This window comes from Doryrhamphus excisus, chromosome 5 (assembly GCF_030265055.1).
Source record: "Doryrhamphus excisus isolate RoL2022-K1 chromosome 5, RoL_Dexc_1.0, whole genome shotgun sequence".
Taxonomy (NCBI): domain Eukaryota; kingdom Metazoa; phylum Chordata; class Actinopteri; order Syngnathiformes; family Syngnathidae; genus Doryrhamphus; species Doryrhamphus excisus.
The window spans coordinates 5,880,703-5,906,600 of NC_080470.1; the positions used below are offsets into that span (position 1 = coordinate 5,880,703).

A 25,898-nucleotide genomic window follows, 5' to 3' on the forward strand; every position below is an offset into this window, starting at 1 on the left:
GAGGAAAAAGCTGGGAAAATGCTGGAGCCTATCCCAGCTGTCTTTTGGGCGAGAGGCAGGGTACACCTTGGACTAGTCGCCAGCCAATCACAGGGCGCATATAGACAAACAACCATTCACACTCACATTCATACCTATGGACAATTTGGAGTCGCCAATTAACCTAGCATGTTTTTGGAATGTGGGAGGAAACCGGAGTACCCGGAGAAACCCACGCTTGCACGGGGAGACTCCACAAACTCCACACAGAGATGGCCGAGGGTGGAATTGAACCCTGGTCTCCTAGCTGTGAGGTCTCCACGCTAACCACTAGTCCGCCGTGCCCCTATGTTATTTCCTTATGTGTAACATAAAAGTGGGAACATTACGCATAGTATTCCTCTTTCAAATCAAATAATTGACCATTTTTAAATTCAAATAAAGATATTTCCCTAAATGCAGCTCTCTATTTGTTTTAACTATCAGCTTTGTTTCTAAATCTTAAATATATGTACCCGGAAGCCCTGTTTCCCAGCTTGTCCAGGTGGTCCTGGGGGTCCTTTGTCTCCTTCTAGCCCTTTGTCCCCTGGCTCTCCGACTGGTCCCCGCTCACCAGGCTCACCCTAATGGGTGACACAATGGGAGACCAAAGTAAAATGAATCAATTTACTTATAATGTGAATAATGATGTTTAATATTAGGAGCAAGAGGGGCGATAATTGAGACTATAAACTGCTGTAAACTGGCTACATGTCTATCTATGTACATTCTCAGTAACCCAGATCATGGTAAAGGTTGAATTTGTTTGTTGGAGATGTTTCACCTTTACTTCAAAAGGCTTCTTTAATTCTTAATTTTAAGTATGGTGTTTCCCCATTTATGTCTGTGGTGGGCGTGTCCTCTGGAAGAGGTAACAATAGAGTTGTTGTGGTCGTTGTCGATTGTCCCACTTCACAAACGGTCGTTCTCCTGCCTTGTGGGTAAATATAAAGAAAATAAATGAAAGAAGCCATTTATGTTAAAATAAACAGGCCTCTCTAAACATCTCTCCCCCAAAGACTGTCTCATTCCACAGAAGAGTGTCACCAACATGCTGTTTTGCCACCAGGCAATGAATATCCACAAGCAATGACAGCCGCAACAGCTAAGGTGACCACCCCCAAAGGACACAACCATCAGGGACATAAATAGACAAACTCCACACTTGAACTATAAAACTGAAGAAGCCTTGTGGATTAACATTCTGTTAATTCTAATCCCTTTCAAATCCTGTGTATGACATTGACTGTCAGATTTACGTAATGCACTGGAGTATCAGTATAAAGCTTGCGTTAGGGATCTAACCCAAGACTATTTTCTTTGGTTGATCTCATTTAGATGGCAAATAAAAACTGTACTTTTACACATTTTGGCATTAGGGTTGATTTGATGTGACATAACTAGTTTTTCTTCACCTTGGGACCGTCTTTCCCTTGAGGACCGTCTTCACCAGGTGGACCAGGAGGACCCTAAAAACACACACAAGAAGACTCACAATATGATATGTTATCATAAACGGCTCAAGCCAAAAATCACTAAGCGGATCAAAACAGATCAGATGTGAGGATCCCCTAATCAGGGAAAAAGACGAAAAAAACAAAGAGTGAACATAAACACATCAAGCATGTGACAAACTGTCAAAGCTTCTTCATTTTTCAGGCAGGTGACATAAACTTTGAAATGCGCAATGGTGCCACCTACTGCTCATTTATACACACACCTGACTGTTGACTGAAAAGACTATTAAAAATGGTGCTAAAATTCATTCATTCATTCATTTTCTACCGCTTTTTCCTCACGGGTGCTGGAGCCTATCCCAGCTGTCTTCGGGCAAGAGGCGGGGTACACCCAGAACTGGTCGCCAGCCAATCACAGGGTGCTAAAATTGATTGATTCATTCATTTTCTACCGCTATTTCCTCACGAGGGTCGCGGGGGTGCTGGAGCCTATCCCAGCTGTCTTTGGGCGAGAGGCGGGGTACACCCTGGATTGGTGGCCAGCCAATCACAGGGCACATATAGACAAACAACCATTCACACTCACATTCATACCTATGGACAATTTGGAGTCGCCAATTAACCTAGCATGTTTTTGGAATGTGGGAGGAAACCGGAGTACCCGGAGAAAACCCACGCATGCACGGGGAGAACATGCAAACTCCACACAGAGATGGCCGAGGGTGGAATTGAACCCTGGTCTCCTAGCTGTGAGGTCTGCGCGCTAACCACTTAACTGCTGTGCAGCCCAACTAATAAACAAAAAACTAAAAATCGCTTAATATGGTTAATTGGTTTCAGACCCGACCGTGACAAGTGAATTTCCGCAAAATAGGATTTCTTATTTACAATTGGAATATTTTTTTTAATTGTAAACCAGTTTACAACCTTCTAAATACAATTTGTAAATATCTATACATGAACTATAGTCACCTTTACACTGGTATTATCCAATATAGTAGGCTACAAGTTGTATGACTTGTGCACATGTGTGTTGCCCTGTTTGGGAAGCTAAGTGGAGGGTGGACAGGAAGTGACATAAGTGAGCTGAGTTTTAGCTTGGTGTGGATTATGACCGCAACACCCATGTTTTTATTAGGGATTATTGTGCATTGTGAGATAACTCAAACCTGCAATAAAACCCTGTTGTTGCAGCGATGAACTTGCACCAAACATTACAGTAACATTACCGACACCTAGTGTCCAGTGTACTACATATATATATGATACTACATATCATATATCATTCATACAGTCTGTAGTTTATTCCTACTCACTCTAATTCCTTCTTGTCCCTGCTCCCCTTCATCTCCTGGAGGCCCGGCATCACCCTGTGGTGTCACAACATAGAATAAAAGGCCGTCTGCAGTCAAAACACGCTAAGATGTGTACATGCACTCACAACAAACAAGTACTTGATAGTGCGGCATTGTTAGATTAATCTATAATTACATTACAGGTACAAATTGCAACAGCATGTTTAAGGTTTTCCCACATCGCTAAAGAGACATTGTGGGGTCATACAGACCTTTAACCCTGGTTCTCCAATGGCACCCGGTTCCCCTTCTACACCAGGCCCACCCTGAAGTGGCAATCAGAACTTAAAAGTCAAATCTGCTAACAAATAACAAGTCAGTAGAAAAATAATGAATGAAAGTTACTTCAAGCCCTTGCTCTCCATCGGGTCCTGCCTCTCCAAGAGGCCCTCTGGGTCCCTGCAAGAGAACAAACATTGTAAAATACGTTGACTGGAGTAGTGTCAATACTTGACTTCCTATGTAAGCCATGGATAAATCAGTGGAACAGACATAATACACAAATCTAACGTACAATTTCCAAACAAACACAAACAATCATGATTACATCAGTGAAACAGGGAAACCTGATAACATTGACTGAAGTAAGATGAGATCCATAACTAATACCTCCTCTGGTACTATGGAAACCTCACGCCCTAGAAAATATTTGATTGTTTGACATTCTTGATTTCCCTCAGGGCTCGGCTTATTTCCAGGAATATTAAAAGCTTCAAGACAGATCCAAGCGAGGAGGCATAAGGTATGAAGGAGAACAGGAAACAAAAGAAAAATCTTATTTTTTTTTCCACTCTGGCAGTTCAAACTCTGATAATAAGCCGCATGAAACAACATAAGCAAGCATCTACTTGATGCACATCAACACAAAGTGTCATTATAGTTTCCAGATGGTATTCATGATGTGTGGTGATAGGAAAGTAAGGCCTACTTACACCCTCACCATGGGGGCCCCTCTCCCCAGGACTTCCTGGAATACCTGGTTTACCCTGGAAACATGCAAAGCACCGATCACAAATGTGTGTAATCACAGAATGGAAGCAAGCTCCCCTTTTGCTCTCCTCCTCATCATCATCGTCATCAGGAATAAAACCACAAACATGATGAGTGTGTTTTGATATTTCAGTGCTGTCTGATGGGCGATGTGAGAGCGTCTGTCTACAAGTTCAGACGTGAATTCGCCAGCTGCTAATTTGAAACAGTATTGAGTCGAACATTGAAGGAGTGGACTAATAGACCGTGTACATTAGTCACAGTAATATTAAATGAAAAACATGCTTTTCCATTCACTTCAGTAGAGTGTGAGCATAAATACATTGTGGTTGTCTGATGACAATTTGGTCATAATGAATCAACAATATTCTACTGCTTATCCTCACGAGGGTCGCGGGGGGGGGCGGGGGGTGCTGGAGCCTAGCATGTTTTTGGAATGTGGGAGGAAACCGGAGTACCCGGAAAAAACCCACGCATGCACGGGGAGAACATGCAAATTCCACAGAGAGATGGCCGAGGGTGGAATTGAACTTGGGTCTTCTAGCTGTGAAGCCTGCGGCAAACCACTCGGTCACCGTGCAGCCCCGAAACAACAATATATTAAAAATAAAGTAAAATAGCAGTTTGTTGAAAAAAAAAAATCAACCAAAAAAATACATAATCTGAACTAACAATTGTCAAATTGAATTTTATTTCTAGTAGTATATTATATATAAATATTTTTTATTATTATTCTGCAGCCAAAATAACTAATGAAAAGGACTACAGAAGACTGGATGGTTGTGTTTCAAACACTAGATGGCGCTATGAAACCAGGTTTCCACAATGAAACTGCTGGTTCATCAAATGTGTTTTCAATTTTCATATTACTAGATATGACCTATTGAATATTTTGCTGTCATAGAATACCTTCAAAGCATTGCAATGAGCACTTGGGCCTAAAGTGCAGTGAAGTGCACATGTGATCCAACAATACTAAAATAAAAATTTTGTTTGCTCTATTTCAAACATTTTGATTTTGTATGGGGCTGCACGGCGGTCTAGTGGTTAGCGCGCAGGCCTCACAGCTAGGAGACCCGAGTTCAATCCCACCCTCGGCCATCTTTGTTTGCATGTTCTCCCCGTGCATGTGTGTGTTTTCTCCGGGTACTCCGATTTCCTCCCACATTCCAAAAACATGCTAGGTTAATTGGCGACTCCAAATTGTCCATAGGTATGAATGTGAGTGTGAATGGTTGTTTGTCTATATGTGCCCTGTGATTGGCCGGCGACCAGTCCAGGGTGTACAACGCCTCTCGCCCGAAGACAGCTGGGATAGGCTCCAGCATCCCCCACGGCCCTCGTGAGGATAAGCAGTAGAAAATGAATGAATGAATGAATATGTCAATAGCAGGGGCAGGTGGTGCATTTTACACATGGGCCTTCAATGCAGACTCAGCATCCCAATGCATCACCAATACCGCGTCAAAATTATACAAATACACCACACTCACTTATAAGCACTCATAAACTCTGGTCTGGAAAAAAAAAACTTTCCAAGGCTGATTTTATATAAAATATATAAAGTCACTTATTTGTTCATATAACGGCACAGAACAATGATCTGGATCAATTAAACAAGGTGCATTCATGTGATGATGCGTTCAAAATGCACTGTTAACTTTGAGTGTCAGGCATCAAGCAATCAGTTTGGTACGCCTGCTAGCTGGCCCTGCGAGGCGGATCTGAAACCTAACTGGTTAAAGAAACAACTCCATTGCTAATAGTGTTTAAGTAACATGGGCCAGCACTCCGAACTCTGAAGGCCCTTGACAGATTACACTGACATGGCAACCCATAGAAACAGAAATCTGACTGGACAAAACAAATCCAATGTATACATACATTACTGGAAGCACAATCTTATGGAAAAAATACTATAATTTAGGTTTCTTCTGATAGTGTTTAGGTCTTACTGGCCCTGACTGCACTGCAATCGTCATTTATTGTCTATTGGATTCACCTAAGAAACAAAAAAAAGCACATACTCACTACAGTACATTTAACTAAATATGCAGAAGTACTCACAGGCTTCCCAGGTAGGCCTCTCTCCCCTGGAATGCCAACTTTGCCCTTGAATGAGAGAAATGGGTACAGTATTTTAATATATTTGAATAGTTGAATTTACTGACTACATCATGTCTTGACTAAATGCATCACCCCAAACATAAATAATTGTACTATGTGTAAGTAATTATTGCTGTGTACAAACATAGTATCAACACAAATTGTATTGTTATGTTTTCACTACTCAACACTTTTACTTCAGAGAAATGGATTTGTGGTTCCAGATGACCATGTATGTATGTAAGTAAAGTATGTATGTATGCACACAGCACAGCCACAAAATAAAATGCATCTGCTGATAATATTGCAACCCTTGAGAAGTGCACTGCACCTACACAACAAGCTCACCTTGCATGTGTTGCACCTAGCTAGACATTATTAGTCAGTGTTTCCTATATAGCCTTTAGTTAAAAGTGTTTATATCAGAGGAGGAACGTTCAATAAAGATTAAAGTCTCACTGCTGTTTCCAGAGGTCCATTATACTTAGCAGAGCTAATGTTTGGAACAATATGTGGTAGCCATGTGGTTTCCAGGATGCATCTTCAAAACACATGCTTGTTAACGATGCTACAGGATGATGCCTTTTTTTAATGCCAATCATTACACTTGGCTGGAGATAAAGGGGGTCTTTTAGTTAGAGGATATCCTTCATCTGAATATAAATGGCTGAAGATGTTACATACTTGTAAGCACAAACAACTTAGGATGTCATCTACTTTGAAATAGAATCATTTCTGTTCTTTTTCCTCGGGTACAATGCGATCAGGAAATTGCCGTAACAAGGCAGATGTACTTAAACGTACTATGAATCCGGGTTCTCCTTTTGTCCCAGTGTCACCTCTTTCACCCTAAAAGAGAAAATTAAAATATATGACATATATAATGAAAAAGAACACATATACATATATTTCAGTTAACATTTAGGCACATATTTGGCTATGTTTACCTTGGTACCTTCAGGTCCCGGTTCTCCCAGTAGGCCATCAGGACCTTGAGGCCCCTGTGGGTGACACAACGTCACAAATGAAACAATGTACAGTTTGCATCTGTCACTTTCAGTCACTTAGGTCCGAGGGCCAGCTCCAACTTGTGGTGCCCAAGACGAAACTTAAGACCAGGGGAGACCGAGCCTTTTCTGTGGTTGGCCCCAAGCTATGGAACTCTCTCCCCTCCCAAGTAAAAAAGGCCCCCAACATTGAAAGCTTTCAGTCTCGTCTTAAAACCCACTTTTATTCTCTGGCTTTTAAATCTGAGTGAGTTGTATTGGTCCTGTTTCTTTTAGTTCTTTCTTTTTATTTTAATTGGTTTTATTTTTTATACTTTTATTGCTTTGCTTCTTGTTTTTAATATTTTAATATTACTTTACTATTTTATTTCTTATTTGATCTTTTAGTTTTGGATTAAATTCAATTTGTACCTTTATTTATTGTATTTTATTTTTACATTTTTATTTTACTAGTCTGTGCAGCACTTTGAAAACTCTGTTTATAAAATATGCTATATAAATAAAGTGGATTGGATTGGATAACATCATCCCTAAAGTAAGACCCTTGGAGAGGACTGTATCCAATTGTTTGACCATGTAACAGGTATGAAGATAAAAATCTCCAACTTTTTCCATTGTCCACTCTTTGCTTTGAGGAATCCCCAGCAATCAAGAGATTTTTGTCAAGTTCGTTCTATTTTAAGTTTCTCCCTTCAGAGGATCTGCTACCATTTAGTCTTTCGGACTGTCCCTGATTGCTGTGATGTCACTGGAAGACTGTCAACTTCAGACAAATGGTTCAGTGTTTGTCATTTGCTGTAATTCTTCTAAGATCTTGGCTCAAATGAGTGAGGAAATTGGTTCTTTACTCTTTTATTAGGAGGGGGTAGACACTGAGACTGCTGCATCAGTAACTCTGACCCAGATAAGCTAAAGAAAATGAATGAATGGATGGACTTTTGTAGTAGCAAAATCGTAAAATAAAACAAATTGTTAATGATCAGATTCCGATCATAAAGTCATCTTAAATTAATCTACTTTTGACTTTTAATTTCATTAGAAGAAGTGTCATAACTTCACCAACATTGAGTCATGTTTTCATCCAGTACAAAACCCAAAGTCAAAATAACATCCATTCATTCATCTTCTTCCACGTATCAAAGGTCGCAACGCTGGGGCAGCAGCCTAAGCGGGGAAGCCCAGACTTCCCTCTCGCCGATTACTTTGTCCAGCTCCTCCTGGCAGATTCCGAGGCGTTCCCAAGCCAGCTGAGGAACATAGTCTCTCCAACATGTCTCTCCAACATCAATCATGCATAGCTGTCTCGTGCACATCAAACATGCACATAAGAAATGAGATCTTCGGGAACGAAAATATTTAAGAAAGTATGCTATAGCCCTGAAATCATACATTTTTCCAAACACTGCATAGTAACATTGGGGGTGGATGATTGGACCATGGCGAAATATAATGCTTATAGCTCATTACAGCTAGTTTTAAGACCGTCGCACATTCAAGGTTTGAGATGAATTAACTGCAAATGAAAAGATTAGATAGATAGATTAGATACTCCAAAAGGAAAAAAAAATGTATCTCATCTAATGTGTGATGATGGTCTGAGGTACTTTGGCTCAATTAGACAGGAAATACAACCACAACCGTGTACATAGAATTTAGTAAACACCACAAGCCCCAGCATGATAAGTGCTTCCATATGTTACATTTGGCAAAATGTTAACCAGGAAGAAAGTAAGTAAACAGCCTATAAAAGTCACTTGAAGCAAAATGAAGAGTTTATAAAGGACATCAAAGAGGATTCTAAAAGATGTGCTTCTCTCAAGCGGTTAGACCAAAGTGTTAGTTTGAACTCATTGACTCTTCAAGAAAATAATGTTGACGCTGTCCACTTTGTGTATTGCAAACATTTATGCACTGGAGATAAATATTAGACGTGTTGCTTGATGAACACTGTTTTATTAACAACATTGGCAGGTTAAGGTACGAGGGCTTGCATGTTAGGGTTCTATATGAAATGTATGAGTGCAGCAGGACAGCAGTTGTGATGTGCTGGCGATGCTCTGGTAATTGACAGATTGACATATAATATAATAATGTTTGAAGATGACATTGTGATCTGCCGTGATAGCAAAGAGAAGGACGACAAAAACCTGGACAGGTGGAGAAATGAGCTGGAGAGGAGACAAATGGAGGTCAAGTCATAGCAAAATGGAGTTAGTGAGTCAATGAAAGAGTATCAGGTGGAACTGTGAGGAGGTCTGCAGAATGCCAGACCGTAGACGAGTCAAATCAGCAGTCTTTGGCAACAATTGAAGCAGACCCAAGAGAAAATGGCTTGATGACATCAAAGAATGGTGCCACAAACCAAGATCATAACCATGGACAGAGACAAGTGGATGAAATTTGTGGACGCCTCAAGGGACAGAGACCTATGGATATTAAGTTAAGTAAGTCAAATGTGAGGATGCAAGGTGTAGAGGAACGTGGATGAGGTGGTCAACCATTCAAAGCAATGGAGAGTGTGGAAAAAAGCTAAAGAAAAAGCTAAAGAAACTAAAGAACAAACTAAAGAAGTGCAGGGAGGTTGGAGTGTGTGGAGAAGAGCGCCAGGAGTACTGTTGTGAGACCAGCCCCAGTTTATGATCTGGAGAAGGCAGGTCTGAAACAACGAAGAGGTCAGGATATTGGTCGAAGGATGCTGCAGAAGGGGGAATATGAAGGTACTTGAACACCTGATCCACTGTGGTGACCAGTAATTGGACAAGCCAAAGGTAAAAGACCTTCTTCTTGGGAGGTAAAATAAATACAGCGTACTGTAGTACGAGTGCATGAAACCCATTCTACACCTACTTGGGCAGATGATGTCCCAACAGTCCAACCACTATATCCTCATTGGCTGCCTAAAACAGTACTCATGCACAACTTAATAAGGTCTAATAATAAACAATCTTTGATCATTTCACCAAATATATCTGTCTGATGTTAATGGAACGTCAAGACTACTTAAAGAAAGTATGCAACACATTCTCCTGTAACAAGTACAGGTCTTACCCTACGACCCTTTGGACCAGAACTCCCAGGATTCCCACTTTGCCCCATCGGACCCTGTGAGCAAAAATAAATAAATAAGCAAATGATGAGAAGTGGAACCAAAATAGTTAACAAAACAAACTTTATGTACAAATACAAAGAATCAAACAGCATTGATGAGGATATGACACTTACAGTTGGACCTTGCATGCCGATGTCCCCGGGACTCCCAGGCAACCCTGGATACCCCTTTTACGGATGATAGAAAATATGTCTTACATTTCATGTATATAGTATGTTGCATTAACGACATTTCAAAATGTAATTGTCAATAATCACTTTCAGGGATTTACCCTGGGCTCACACTGAAAAGGAGGTGCGACTGATTCTGTGTGAACCTGAGGTTGAGTCCCCAAAGCTATAATAATAACAGTACAATATAACAATCTATATACTGATTTATATCTATATACAAATGAATCATATTTAGCATATTTAATAATATAGGGGAAAAAACATGTGTGGTTAGACTATGCAGTAAAAAGTGATCGATTAAATGGAACAGATTATGATACACCACAGGAAATTTTCCGAAATAAACTAAAGCTTGCAAATGGGTACTGAATGAAAACAGAATTCCAGTTGACAGGAGCACTGCACTGAAATGTGCTGGTGCTGGTGGTGGTGATGGTGGGGGTGGTGGTGGTGACATATAGTCCAGAGCCGACAGTCCACGCTAATCTGGCTATTCCATCTTAGAATAATATTCCATGTCATCCTTACATAAGTCACAAAGCTCCGCTTCACAGTGAGATACAGATACAAGCAGAGTGTTTTGATCATCTCGCTATTCATTCAGCTGCCAGATTAGTCATTCCCACTAGCAGCCAACCATCATTCCAGCCGATCTTAATCCAACTAGGTCAGGACGGGTGCCCAAAAGTCTCAGAGATGGAGTCAAGAGACGGAGGCCCCTGGAAACTGAGCAATGTCGGAAAGTACTGTACCACTCTACAGTTTTACAGGAGATACCGCGAGGATGGATGCACTAGACTACTGATTTGTTGGTTATTATTTCACAATAAAACAAGTCATTTTTACTATTTCTGGAGGAGTTTTGTGTGACCACCCCTGACCTACAGCACCGTAATATCATTAAAAAACTACAGATGGCCCTTGGGTTCTGAACAAGTTCTGTTCTGATGATGTAGAATGTATTATCGTTACTTTTTATTAGGGATTATTGTGCCTTTTGTGACATGATTCAAACCTGCAAAAAAGTGATCAAGTCTGGTGCTTGGGTGTCTCACGGAACATTACATTAACATTACTGACATCTAGTGACCAAGGTAGAATACTATATATCATTCACAACGTATTTGTATGTGTCTTTTGAATGCCTTATGTTCAGTGGTCTGTTTTAGCTCATTTGGTCATTTTTGTGCTTAGAAATGCTTAAATATTCTTTTTACTAATGATGGGGCCGTTTTCAACAACAAACAGCATGGTTTATTTATCAATGTATATATTATTATTTTGTTAAACATGAAATAAGGAGCAAGACATGGCGAGGGACGACTGTAGTCTGTGGAACAACGCGTATCCTTCCATTTCTGGTGATTAAGACTTACTGGCTTACTGAGTGTCATTCCATTTAAAATGATGGATGCACGAGACTACTGATTTGTCGGTTATTATTTCACTATAAAACGAGTCATTTTTAGTATTTCTGGGGGAGTTTTGTGTGACCACCCCGACCTACAGCACCGTAATACCATTAAAAAACTACAGATGGCCCTCGGGTTCCAAACAAGTTCTGTTCTGATGACTGCGTTGGGTAGAGTTAAGTTTTAGCATACGTATGTCGAAAGTTATATCTACGTCAATCCCACTGACATATGAAAGACAAAATACAACAAGGAAAAGCTACTTTTTTCTTTCTCTTTTCTTCAAAAAGAGGCATCTGTTAACTGTTTTTGTTGTTTTGCGCACTCAAAGGGGCGTTGCAAGGAAGGGAGAGACAGGCTTCTCGGGAGGAGGACGTTTTTTAATAATGACACTCTGCTGTTCAGTTATCACGGTCCATTTCATGGTCGAAAATCCTTTCACTTATTAAAAATGTCAAGAATACCATCTTTATCCTTGATGATGGTCACCAATTTTGCATCCCAATGAGAATTTCACTTCATACCTCGGGTTCCGAACAAGTTCTGTTCTGATGACTGCGTTGGGTAGAGTTGAGTTTTAGCATACGTCGAAAGTTATACCTACGTCACTCCCACTGACACATGTATATACAGCAAGGAAAGGCTACTTTTTTCTTTCTCTTTTCTTCAAAAAGAGGCAACTGTTAACTGTTTCTGTTGTCTTGCGCACTCAAAGGGGCGTTGCAAGGAAGGGAGAGACAGACTTGTCGGGAGGAGGACGATTTTAATAATGACACATTATCATGGTCCATTTCATGGTAGAAAATCCTTTCACTTCTTAAAAAATGTCAAGAATACCATCTTTATCCTTGATGATGGTCACCATTTTTGCATCCCAATGAGAATTTCACATCATATCCGAACAAGTTCTGTTCTGATGACTGCGTTGGGTAGAGTTAAGTTTTAGCATACGTCGAAAGTTATATCTACGTATATAAAGTTATATCCACATGAAAGACAAAATACAACAAGGAAAGACTACTTTTTTTCTTTCTCTTTTCTTTAAAAAGAGGCAACTGTTAACTGTTTTTGTTGCAAGGAAGGGAGAGACAGGCTTCTCGGGAGGAGGACGTTTCCAGTTATCACGGTCCATTTCATGTTAGAAAATCCTTTCACTTCTTAAAAAATGTAAGAATACCATCTTTATCCTTGATGATGGTCACCATTTTTGCATCCCAATGAGTATTTCACTTCATACTTCACTTTCACTTTATCAATGTTCCTTCAGAGTTTTTAAATGAACAAATTGATACTCACTCTCGGCCCTTTCTCTCCTGCTGGGCCCGTTGGACCAGTCGGCCCTCTGTCACCCTGTCAAACACAACAGTAAAACTGAAAAACGCAAGAGATCATGAAACCATGACCTGTCACCCCAGCAGCGATGCTGATTCATAACCTGGTTGCTCAGTAAAAAGCCATGGAAGTGGAGTACAAAGGGTCAGGTAGACAGCTGGTTGCTTTAGTTTGTTTCAGGTTTCTTGAGGTTGGGTGAGAAGTTCTGCACTTACAAAGTTTCATGACTCTACATGCATCCGCTGAACAGCTCTGTATTAAACAATGTTTGGAATATTTGAGAAATCCCTGGAAACCAAATCCAGGAGGTGCTACTGAAATAATATATGGATATTGCATGATGTGAAAGGAATTTTCAGGCTGTCAAGGTATGCTTGGCCCTAACAGCCTGAAGGAGGAGGAGGAGGTTTTTTGCTTAAGAGGAATCGTTTGACAAGTGAGCGGCTTCACATCACAGGAACATGTTCTGACACACAAAGTGCTTCTGAAAAGGATGTGTGTGTGTGTGTGTGAGTGGGGGGGGGGGGGCAGGGGGGGTGTTCGGAAACCAGAAAGGAAAGAGATCAATAATGGACTGTTACTTTCATGACTTTGACTAAACCTAAGAGACAAGAAGTTGCAACTAAAAATTAATTAAATAACCGATTAATCAATTAATCAAATTAAAAAAAACACAATATGAAGCGAACTGCAACAATTAGTGGTTGGGTCCGCCACATATCGGAAAAGAAGCTCAATAAATTAGGAAATTTTCACATTTGAGAGGCTGAAATCAGAGGATATTTACATATTGAAATAAAAACTCAATTGGATAATCGATTAACGATCGATTAATTGTTGCAGCTCTACCTTTGTCTAGTAATTCAGTAGAAATTGGATGAACATCCGTTTTTGAAGTTCTCCTTGTGATGTGTCCAAGCTAAATTGTCATTTTATCCCTCCCCATACACAACAAAATGGGACAAAAAGCCGTCATTATGACACCTGTGACAATATTGTTTTTGATATGGACATGAGAGTGTTGACTGTTTATCTAAGGCGTGTGTTCAGGGGCCTATGGGGCCTCCGTTTATGGCTACTTAACACGGCCCTAATTACAGGGGGTCTGAAACTGACAAGAAAACGGCTGATGCTTATTGACAGCATAATGGAAGCAAAACACGCGCCTTACCTTTTCACCAGGAACTCCTATCACACCAGCTATCCCGATCAGGCCAACAGGACCCTGGAGAGAAAGAGCCATTTCAAAAGGGTATTGAAAGAAAGTATGCCAACGTGAGAGCCTGATATTCACTCATCTATGGGTTATTTCCCAATCTGTTAAGACACTTGGAATGCAAGAGGTCACAGAATGCTACGCAATGCTTTTGTAAGCAATAAGGTGGGGCTATTGGCTCAAGGATAAGGCTGTGAGCTGACCCATGAAGTGCGAAGTATGTTAAAGTGAATGATAACAAAATTAATCAAAATAATGAACAATACCACCTACAATAACACATCTCGAAGGGGGCAAAATGAGAAAAGATTTCAAACATGAGTCTTTGAGTTTTTGTACATAACAACTTCATTCATTCATCCTTTCATAACACACATAGAAAGCGCAAAAAAAATATTTTGAGATCAACCTATACAGTAATCCCACAAACTTAGATGAGAACTTTCATAGTTCTAGCATAGAAAACCTATTTATGAACTTCAATACACAGATCTGCAATATCATATTATAATAATAAAGTATTTAGACATAAATAAGAAGTCTTGTATTGTGTGTTGCTATAAATGTGTTCGGGTGCTAAGACAACAGAGTGGCGGGCGGACAGGAAGTGACATCATGGGTTCAGAGTTTTAACATTAGAATGTATGATTGTTACATTTTTATTAGGTATTATTGTGCCTTTTGTGAGATGATTCAAACCTGCAAAAGTCTGGTGCTTGGGTGTCTCACAGAACATTACATTAACGTTACTGAACATTACTTATGGGCGGCATGGCGGTCGTGTGCTTGTGTTCAATTCCACCCTCGGCCATCTCTGTGTGGAGTTTGCATGTTCTCCCCGTGCATGCGTGGGTTTTCTCCGGGTACTCCGGTTTCCTCCCACATTTCAAAAACATGCTAGGTTAATTGGCGACTCCAAATTGTCCATAGGTATGAATGTGAGTGTGAATGGTTGTTTGTCTATATGTGCCCTGTGATTGGCTGGCGACCAGTCCAGGGTGTACCCCGCCTCTCGCCCAAAGACAGCTGGGATAGGCTGGTGCTTGGGTGTCTCACGGAACATTACATTAACATTACTGATATCTAGTGACCAAGGTAGAATACTACATATCATTCACAACATATTTGTATGTGTCTTTTGAATGCCTTATGTTCAGTGGTCTGTTTTAGCTCATTTGATCATTTTTGTGCTTAGAAATGCTTAAATATTCTTTTTACTGATGATGGGGCCGTTTTAAACAACAAAGAGCAGGGTTTATTTATCAATGTATATATATTATTATTTTGTTAAACATGAAATAAGGAGCAAGACGTGGCGAGGAACGACTGTAGTCTGTGGAACGACGCGTATCCTTTCATTTCTGGTGATTAAGACTTATTGGCTTCATTCATTCATTCATTCATTTTCTACCGCTTTTCCTCACAAGGGTTGCGGGGGTGCTTTGGGCGAGAGGCGGGGTACACCCTGGACTGGTCGCCAGCCAATCACAGGGCACATATAGACAAACAACCATTCACACTCGCATTCATACCTATGGACAATTTGGAGTCGCCAATTAACCTAGCATGTTTTTGGAATGTGGGAGGAAACCGGAGTACCCGGAGAAAACCCACGCATGCACGGGGAGAACATGCAAACACCACACAGAGATGGCCGAGGGTGGAATTGAACCCTGGTCTCCGAGCTGTCAGGTCTGCGCGCTAACCACTCGATTGCCGTGCCACCCACTTACTGGCTTACTTAGTGTCATTCCATTTAAAATGACATTCAGTGGTCTTTTTGTTGTGGCAAGCCAAAAGCACACCTGTGGAGTAATCATGCTGACTCATCAGCGTCTTGATATGCCACACCTGTGAGGTGGTTGGATCATCAAAAACGAAGTTCTCACTAGCACAGATTTAGACAGATATGTGAAATCAGCATGTTTTGTGTATACAAAAGGTGATGAGAACAAAAAGCTAAATTGTAAGTAATGATAGGGAACTGTTATGAGGTGGGGTATTATTTATTATTATTCATACGTACTTTTCAGTCCGATACTGTTTTTTTTTTCCAGTGGTGTCTACTAAATGTAAGCTAACTCAAGAAAACATGAACAGTCAAAGACAAGAAACAGACCGCTACGATAAAGGTGAAGCACTTTTGATCCAATTTCCATTCCTGAGCTCAACTAAAACAACTGACAGCCACAAAGTCACTTACGTAGCACCATCTAAAGGGGATTTTCATGCTGGATGTAAGTAAAAAGCAGCGGATTTAAAAGATGAGCGTCTGAGAGGGGATGCAGCCTGCAGGCATAGTGGCTTTCTCAACATTGACCACAAATCCCATAATTAGGAAAAGAAATGGTACACTGTGGCACCCAGTCTCATTTCCCAGTAGGAGATGGTTGTAAATGGGTTTCTGTAATGACAGCATGTCTAACAAGAGATTTTGAAGTCAAGATATACTCATGAACATTAACCTTTCAAAAGCTTTTTTGCCTGACACAACCCTGTTTCTTGTGCACATGTGTCAGTCCAAAATGAGTCTCTGCCAGGAAAATGAAAGCAGAGAGGTTGACATGAGGTGGATGTCAATGTACGGGCGCTTTAAGAAGCCGTGCACTGGGGAGCAGACTTAAATGGAACACGGCGGCTAAGTGAAATTGGCTGAAATACACAACTCTGTGAAAACTGAGATGAAACACTTTAATGGCCGAAAAAAACCCCATCGGCCTCTGTTTAACCTACACTAGTCAACAATGGCCTTTACATATTGAAGTAAGTGAGGCAGCTGTAAGGGTTAACCCAAAACAGCTGATTTGCTTCGTAACATTGCTCACAAAATATGTTTTCGATATACACCAATGGTTCTCAATTATTTTCTGTTATGCTCCCCCAGATGACATTTTTTTTTCACACCCCCAGATAATATGTATTTATTTATCTCTCCGTACAAACCACTGCAAGAGTTGCTAAATGAATAAAGCCATGAACTGTCTTTAGACAAGAACTAAACACCCCCCCAATCCATCCCACCCTGCTATTTGAGAAGAACTGAGATGACGTATGTATGTTTCTTGGCAACAACAAAGCATGACACATATTTTGGCAGAGTACAATCAAACATGAAAGCCGTCAAAGGATCTTTTAGTATGGCATTTTGCTGTGGTATTTCTGCCAAATTCATGATGAAAACACTAACTCGAAAAGGACATTCAAATCATATCATCATCGGTGTATATTTAACACATTTTTCAAAAAGAAAAATTAAATTCCACAACAGGATAACATTTAATTACGCCGAGTCCTGTGCATTCTAAGTATCAAAGCAACTCACTTGTGGTCCGACTTTTCCAACATTCCCAATGTCCCCTTTCTCTCCCTGCAAGACGAAAACACCAAACAGCAGACTGATTAGCTTCCTGCAATTATAATCATTTGTCTGTTATTAGCTCAAACATCAGTGCATGAATCGCAGTGTCTTAAAAGGGAACACACACAATGCAATAACATACACTGCTGATTAAAAAATGTTAAGACCAGTTGAAAAAAAGTGCAATAATTTACATTTAGCACTATTGGATCTTAAGGAAGTAAGAAGTAGAGCGTTAGAATGGAAAACGATTATACGGGTTTGAGAAACTCCCCTTTCCTAAACTTTAAGTCTCATCTATAAGGTCAAAAAATTGAAATAAGCAGCAAGCAAAAACGGATGAACTTGCACTTTTTTCTTTTGCTTTGCATCATCAATTTTTCCCAAACGCTAAGCTACTGGAGAAGGCAGACGACAGAAAACTGTGATGAAAACAATTTGGACTTATCTGCTCCTGATCCACTCCACAAAAAGGGTAAAAATGTGGCAGAATATGCACCCCCTGCTGTGTTGTCGAGTTAAGAAAGTAGACTTACCAACACACCATCTGGACCCGGTTCACCGATGTAACCTTTCCTTCCTGGCCTTCCCTATAAGGATATACAAAGAGCAGTATGCATTCAGTATATATCATTCATTCATTCATTCATTTTCTACCGTTTACATCCCAGCTGTTTTCGGGCGAGAGGTGGGGTACACCCTGGACTGGTCACCAGCCAATCACAGGGCACATATAGACAAACAACCATTCACACTCACATTCATACCTATGGACAATTTGGAGTCGCCATTTAACCTAGCATATTTTTGGAATGTGGGAGGGTGTCAGAGGGTGGAATCGAACTCGGGTCTCCTCGCTGTGTGGCCTGCACGCTAACCACTCGTCCGCCGTGCAGCCAGTATATATAATCTCATGATTAAAATATGTCTCAGCTAATGATTGGTTTATCATTCAAACCAATTGCAAGAGTCTCAATGACACTAATGCTTTGTGTGCGTGTTTACATGTGTTTTATTTCTATTGAGAATATTGCTTACAGTTGGGCCGGCATTGCCAGGTGGGCCAAGAGGGCCTTCTTCGCCCTGCAGAAAGAGAGTACAAATTACATCAGGTGATATGTACAGTAGATTAAGAAAGTGAAAACACTCCTGTTGTAATACCAGGTATAGATTTGGATGAAATAAGAATAATATTGATGAAGACATACTAGCATCAACTGAACCTACAAGTGTAACGTTATTACCAATACTAACAATGCCGGTAAGGTGTACCTAAGATCCAAGCACTGAATGTTGTTAAATAACGATAATCAACAACGACAAAATTCAACAAGCTTCCACAAGAACAAAACCAGAGAAAAACGTGTATGGTTTTCTTCCACCGATGCATTTTCGTTATTGACATTGAAAAGGATTTGGAGGCTGCAAGATTCAGCACCTCCAGCTGCCAAAAGCTCTGTTTTCCCAGGGCTGGAAACATCGTGCCTTCTTTTGAAATGCACACAATGAGAATGACTTCACCCAGTGGAACATGCCCTCAGAGGCTTCTTCGAGAAATGACATGTTATATGACACAGCTTATTTAAATCGTTTGCACGAATGGAAATCTGTATTTGCCACTGATCTAGATCCAGGCCAGTTACCATGAAACCATGTTTAATAGTGAATCCTCTTACCTGTGTTCCTATTGGCCCAGGCGGACCTTGGATCCCTCTGGCACCTTGCAAACCCTAAAATGCAAATACAAAACACACTGATAAATGATCCTTATTGTGTCATAGTTTGAAATGGAAGCACAGCTAATATAGTGGTATGAAAAAGTATCTGAACCTTTTGGAATTTCTCACATTCCTGCATTAAAATATGAAAACCTATAAATGTTTGGGTGGTTTTAGTTAAAGCAGACACAGTTTTTTTCATCTGTGTGATTTTGACAAAGATCAGATCACATTTGATGGTGATTTTATGCAGAAATGTGAGAAATTCCAAAAGGTTCAGATACTTTTTCATACCACTGTATGTTTAGTTATAGTACAGCATACCTTTGGTCCGGGAGGTCCGTTAGGCCCAGGTACTCCTATGTCTCCAGGAAAACCCTAAATGGCATATAACTTGGCATGACACATGACATGACACATAACTTAAGTATGAATCTAGCAAATAAACTGATTACACAAAGTTGATAGAGGACTTATGGATCTGTCTTGCATGTGGATTGGATGGATGGATTTATTTTACTAACGTCACATTGGGATCAAAGTTGGGTGCTCGCGATCATGACTCGCAGTTGTGTAAATAAAGAGACAAACTACGTGAACAAGCGTTCTCAGTAGGGATTAAAAAAAAACTTTACAGTTGCTATAGTAGACATCATAATGAGGAGACAGGAAAGGTACTGAAATGATGAAAGTAAAGTTGATTAAAGGATTTCCTGATCGGATCCCAACTCTAAAAAAGCTACTATCCATTCATCATGGAGACTGAGTCACCAATGGATGCTTTGTTTGGGCTCCCAACAAGTTTGTTGTTTGGCTGTACAATAACCAAGACAGTGTACACAAACTGAGACATACTGTACAGATCATTTTCACTAAAACCCCATAAAAATCTGAGTACGAGTATCAGTAGGAAATCTGGGCATACTTCAAACAAAAACAAATGTAATCCGACCTCTGGTCCTGGTGGTCCAGGTGGTCCTTGAATCCCCATATCTCCAATTCTACCCTGTTGGAATACAAAAATCACATGAAAACCAGAAATCATTTAACTGCTCGTACTATTGAGAGTCCTAGAGTGACAATCGATATATTTCAAATCTAAACTCCCCTTTGAAGTAATCCCACTGGACACTAACGCAATTCCCCAGCCTTCATGCACCCCTACAAGGATTTTTCCGGAATGTCACAACCATCTTAATGCCGTCCATGTCTTCAAAATGGGTATCCTTGATGAGAAGGGCATCCTGGCTGAAATTGTCTGCCTCAACTCTTGTGAACAATGCCCGTCACATCAAAGATGCCATCAACATCAGCATTCCTGGAAGTTTTCCGACACACCTCGCATCCCAGTTGACTTTGAGAGAGAAGCAACCTCTCTTAGACAGGCCAACCATTCACGTTCATATGCATGCATGTCTTTGGAATGTGGGAGGAAGCTGGAGTACCCTGAGAAAACTAGTAGAAAGCACAGCGAGAAGCAAACGCTACACAGACATGTTCCAATGAACCCGGGTCTCCTGACTGTGAGATGGATTATAATTAACCTACGATGCATGTTTTGAACTGTGGTAAAAAAAAAAGAAAAATAGGAGTACCCAGAGTAAAAACCCTGCAGGCGCGGAGAACATGCAATCTCCACTCAGAAGTCAGAGCGAGAACTTTTTGTTGTTGTAAAGACGATGTGCTAACCACATGCACCACTGTGCTGCCAACATTCATAAAATAAACATAAGGAAAGCTGTTTAAAGTTTCATTTGCTTCCAGTCCTTATGTTTATACGAGAATGTTTCAGATAATCGTATTTCATCACATACTTAAGTTTGTTAATTGTGGTCTGTCTTGTTTGACAATTGGCATGATTCAAAAGGCGTAAACTACTTTTTTTGGAATTTTGCAAACGTCATGGGAAATACGTATATGCTAAAGCCCTCACAAAAACCCTCAAAAACACACCATAAGTGTCCGATTTACATAACTGACTTACATATTAACCAAGCTACAGCGATATTGTTATTGTAGCAGCTAAAACTATATTTATCTGGCGGACTAACAAGACGCATCGCTAGTCGAAGGCCAAGCCAAAGGCTCATCAAGATGCTCATTTGCTGCCAGCATTTTTCACCTGAGGACTGGAGCACATGTCTTGTGCTGGAAGACACAGCCATCCCAAAGAGAGCGGAGATTGTAAGTCTTGTTGCTTTATCTATGCTGTTGTTATTGACAGAACTAGCATGTGTATTAATGCGCATTGGAAAAATGCTCCGGTAATCAAAAAACAAAACAATTGGTTGTCATGGTTACATTTGTCCAAATAACTGTGAAGAAACAAAGTGGTGTGATATTGTTACAGGTTGTTGTTCAGAGAAATGTATAGTGTGTCCCAATGATGAGCATTGTTAGCTTGCTCATATTGACTTGTTTTCTGGCATTATAATGCGGAAGAAAGGAAAAGAAAACATTAATGGCTGTTGCTATTGCTATTGTACAAATCTGAAAGCCTGACAAAGACTATCATCAATCAACTATCATCAATCATGAGCAACTGGCCACTCACAAGCCACTGGAAATCACAGGAGATATATACAGTATATAAGATGACTCATGGTGTCAATTTACAAAGAACACTAAAATCATCACGCAGCAACTTAACACTCAATTGGCAGCTAAGAAATAAACCAGTTCCAAAACGAGTCCATAAAAGATTTCCACAAAACCAGAATGGAACCCTTATACACAAACATACCGGTGGTCCAGGTTTTCCTCTTGGACCAGGAGGACCAGCTGCACCAGGAAGACCCTGAAAGACATATCAAAAGGCCACCACAGTGAGCATGGAATCAAAATCACTGAGAAACTTTAAAATGTTAATTTGTGTAACAGTGCACATACCTTATCGCCTTGGTAACCCATCTCTCCCGATTCGCCCCGTTGTCCCACTTCTCCCTAAATTTCCACAGTATCATAAAAAGATATGACAACAAAACCCTAGCAGGCCATTAAAAAGATATACAGTAATCCCTTGTTTATAGGAGTTGATTGGTTCCAGACCCGACCATGATAAGTTGAATTTCCTCAAAGTAGTATTTCTTATTTATTAATGGAACATTTTGATAGTTAAACCATAAAAAAATCTATTTATGACCTTCTAAATGTGTTTTTTAATATTATTAACACACTTACACTTGTATTAAGAAATATAGTAGACACAGTATGAGTTAATAAGCCATTTAAAATATAAATAACACTTGTGCTCCTGTGTGTTGCTATAAATGTGCTGCGTTGGGGAGAGGACAGGAAAGGAAGTCGGAGTTGGGGTTCAGAGTTGAGTTTCAGCTTAGCATGGTTTACTGCAGAAAGAGTAGACAGTATTTTTAATAAGGATTTATATTAAAATAATAATAAAAAGCAATAAATAGCAATAAAAGGCTGTTTGGGCGATCAAGTCTGGCGTTTATATGTCTCAGCGAACATTACAGTAATGTTAGTGACACCTCGTGACCAGTATAGAATATAGTAATCTCTTTTCTTAGACTACATTTCCACAAGGAATAAATTATACATTTTGGCTTATAAGAATAACAGGAGTAGCAAGGTGACTATAGGGGTGTTATTAAATGTCTACAGAGCTCTAATAATAATGGTATAATAATAATATAATATAATAATAAGAGCTCTAATAATGGTAAAACATATTCAGAAAGTCCTAAACAGGTTTTCTATGCTCTAACTACGAAAATATTATTTATATTGAATCCTACTTTACAGAAATTCACATATCGCTGTAGAGTCTGGAACCAATTAACCGTGATAAATGAGGGACGACTGTACTATATATTATTCACCGTGTCTTTGAATGTATCTTCTGAATGCCTTCTGAAAAAGAAATTATTTTACTTAATTTAGCCATTTTTATGCTTGAAAATGCTTAATTTAGGCAACAAATGAGTAAATTTTGCTTCAATATACATATATTTTTGACAAATAATAGACCATATTCAACCTTAACAGCACAATTTACATGTTGATGTATTTTCATCTATTTTTGAAAAACTCCGCTTGAGTGAAGCTGCAAAACAAAGTGGCGAAAGAGGTTTGTAATACAGTCAATGTTCTATATGGACACTAATGATGTGTTATTCTACGACCATAATAGAACCTCTATCAATGATTGGGATTCCCATCACAAACAAAGGAAGATCTAATTAAATGTGGAAGAAAAAATTACTTGATCTGCTGCTGATTTTGTATAAAGAAATAAACTGTCCAGCATTTTATGGTAGTTTTCTTTTAATAGAGTGGAATAATTATTTTTCATTTGATCCCCTACCAATCAGCAAGTATTCTGACCCCTGCAGACCGATCTGTACCCATAAAACACTCAAATTAGTCCTGTTCTTTTAAGAAAGTACGTTGAACCTCTTGTTATGTGTACAAAACACACCAGTCACCAAAACATATCTTCCATTCAAAACTCTCCACAAGAATGGCCAAGACCAAAGAGCTGTCAAAGGAGCTCAGGACCAGGACTGCAGTGTGGTGACACACTTTGGCGTAATGGATTGATATCCTGCAGTGCCCACAAGGTCCCCCAGCTCCACAAGGTACATGTATAGGCCCATTGGAAGTTTGATTCATTCATTCATTTTCTACCACTTATCCTCACGATGGAGCCTATCCCAGCTGTCTTCGGGCGAGAGGCGGGGTACACCCTGGACTGGTCGCCAGCCAATCACAGGGCACATATAGACAAATAATCATTCACACTCACATTCATACCTATGGACAATTTTTGGACAATTCCAGCATGCTCGTGACACAAAACATATAGAAAAAATGGCTCAGGAAGAAGCGCTTCAAAATCATCCGGATTTCAGCTCTGGTGATAAACTATAGAAGTCAAAAAGGGTAACTCCAAAAAATATTTTGTCACTTTTTGCTTGGTGACCAAACGCTTATTTCACTCAATCAAATACAATTTATAAACATTATTTCACGTATTCTTCTGTATTTTCTGTCATAAGAAGCCTACCATGAAAATGATGGACCATTCTTATAAAATAACAAAATCACTAGTGTTGCCCAGTATAACCATTATTAATATGTTAAAAATAACTTGAAAGATGGAGTTACAGCCCTGAGACTTGAAGAAAGGTTTCTAATAATATCCCACATTGGTGTTTGTTTGCGACCTATTGAGTACATTTTTTGTTTACTATGTAAATATCAACAACGATTATACCAAGGGAGTCTTTGAATACTTATTTGAGCTAGAAAAACAACATATATACACTGCAATAATGTAAATATTTAGATCACCTTATCACCTTTCAATCCAGGCAGGCCAGCTCGTCCTGCTGGTCCCTGGAACAAACGGCACAACAGATCAGTAAAGAAAATGTTGAATAAAGATGATATAATGATCAATGATATTAACAATGAATAATAAAGATTCAGTGCAATTTTTCCACAAATGCAATAGTTTTAAACATATCAGCAAATATTTTAAAGTATTTCAATCATCAGAGTGTAACCTACCTTCGGTCCAACCAAACCAGGCATTCCTCGAGGCCCCTCAGCGCCAAGGTCCCCCTACAAAAAAAAAAAGATACACAATAAAAATATCAGACATTATGATCCCCATTATGATCTGACACCTAACAACTTGTTAAATGTTCCTTTTCTTTTTTGCACGACTATTTGGGTTGGCTTGGCTCTCTGCTGCCAAGCCAAACGACTCATCCTGGCCACAATAAAAGACCCTTTCCGTATGCAGATGGACTGAAAATTGTGTGTTTAAAAGCAGAAAAGCTGTAAACTTGGCCTAACCAGTTTCAGTGTGATTTCATTTTCATAGAAAGTTTTCAGCCAATTTTTTTTGTACACTTAAGTTGTTTTGTTCTTGGACTATTATTGTATTTTTGTTAGCTTATGCTACTCCTGCTTTTCTTTTACTCATGCTTTGTCTGGTTTTTGGTTGTACTTCCTGTTGCGTGTTTTGGTCAATTTTTCAAGACGTTATTTGCATAGCATCATCTTCAGGTACTCGTTGCAGGTACCTGAGTTTGCATGAGGCATTGATAGCTGCTTAATTTTCCAATGTATGCTTCAAAAATATATTTTTTTATTTTTATACAATTTGCTTGCTATTTATAGTATACTGACTTGTAAACAACTTTTTTCTTTGAATTTTATTCTAATATTTTGCAAAACTGCTACTTATTTATTATACTACTTATTTCATATTTGTTGTTTTCTTAGGTTTTTTTTGTTTAATTGTATTTTTTAAGGGCTGATTTAAAAAAAAAAAAAAAAACAGTCAAGGACATGAACCCCAGGCCACAGTTTGGACACCCCCAGTATAAACAGGGTGTTCTTAAATGAGGCAACTCAAAGTCCATGTGACCTTTTTGGGGCACCAATGACACAAATCATCTGGGCTCCATCAAAAAAAGCTCGAAACAGACAAGCTTGACCAAGAGGGAACATTTCCATCCCACTGACCCATATGAAGGATTCCCATACCTGACAGGTGGTTAGAAATCATCCAAACCACACAAAGACAGCTGATGACAGACATGAGAAAACCAGATTGTTGCATTCTTACACATCTTGTTTAACATCACAACCACTGCGACATTAGAAAAATG

General features: G+C 39.6%; 1 protein-coding gene across 1 annotated transcript in view; it reads right to left on the minus strand.

Annotated features, from left to right (window-relative positions):
• Positions 1–25,898, minus strand: part of LOC131129878 (collagen alpha-1(XXIV) chain-like) — an 80,315-nt gene that overhangs the window by 21,516 nt on the left and 32,901 nt on the right. Inside the window, exons 15-37 of the mRNA XM_058073812.1 lie at positions 24,787–24,840; positions 24,568–24,612; positions 22,141–22,194; positions 21,995–22,048; positions 20,204–20,257; positions 19,576–19,629; positions 19,210–19,263; positions 18,572–18,616; positions 18,070–18,123; positions 17,498–17,542; positions 14,131–14,184; positions 12,924–12,977; positions 10,156–10,209; positions 9,982–10,035; positions 6,874–6,927; positions 6,731–6,775; positions 5,888–5,932; positions 3,763–3,816; positions 3,176–3,229; positions 3,043–3,096; positions 2,792–2,845; positions 1,434–1,487; positions 495–602 (exon numbers count right to left, since the gene is read on the minus strand). Of these exons, the coding sequence (XP_057929795.1) occupies positions 495–602; positions 1,434–1,487; positions 2,792–2,845; positions 3,043–3,096; positions 3,176–3,229; positions 3,763–3,816; positions 5,888–5,932; positions 6,731–6,775; positions 6,874–6,927; positions 9,982–10,035; positions 10,156–10,209; positions 12,924–12,977; positions 14,131–14,184; positions 17,498–17,542; positions 18,070–18,123; positions 18,572–18,616; positions 19,210–19,263; positions 19,576–19,629; positions 20,204–20,257; positions 21,995–22,048; positions 22,141–22,194; positions 24,568–24,612; positions 24,787–24,840 (1,251 nt within the window). The remainder of the gene's footprint in view (positions 1–494; positions 603–1,433; positions 1,488–2,791; positions 2,846–3,042; positions 3,097–3,175; positions 3,230–3,762; positions 3,817–5,887; positions 5,933–6,730; positions 6,776–6,873; positions 6,928–9,981; positions 10,036–10,155; positions 10,210–12,923; positions 12,978–14,130; positions 14,185–17,497; positions 17,543–18,069; positions 18,124–18,571; positions 18,617–19,209; positions 19,264–19,575; positions 19,630–20,203; positions 20,258–21,994; positions 22,049–22,140; positions 22,195–24,567; positions 24,613–24,786; positions 24,841–25,898) is intronic.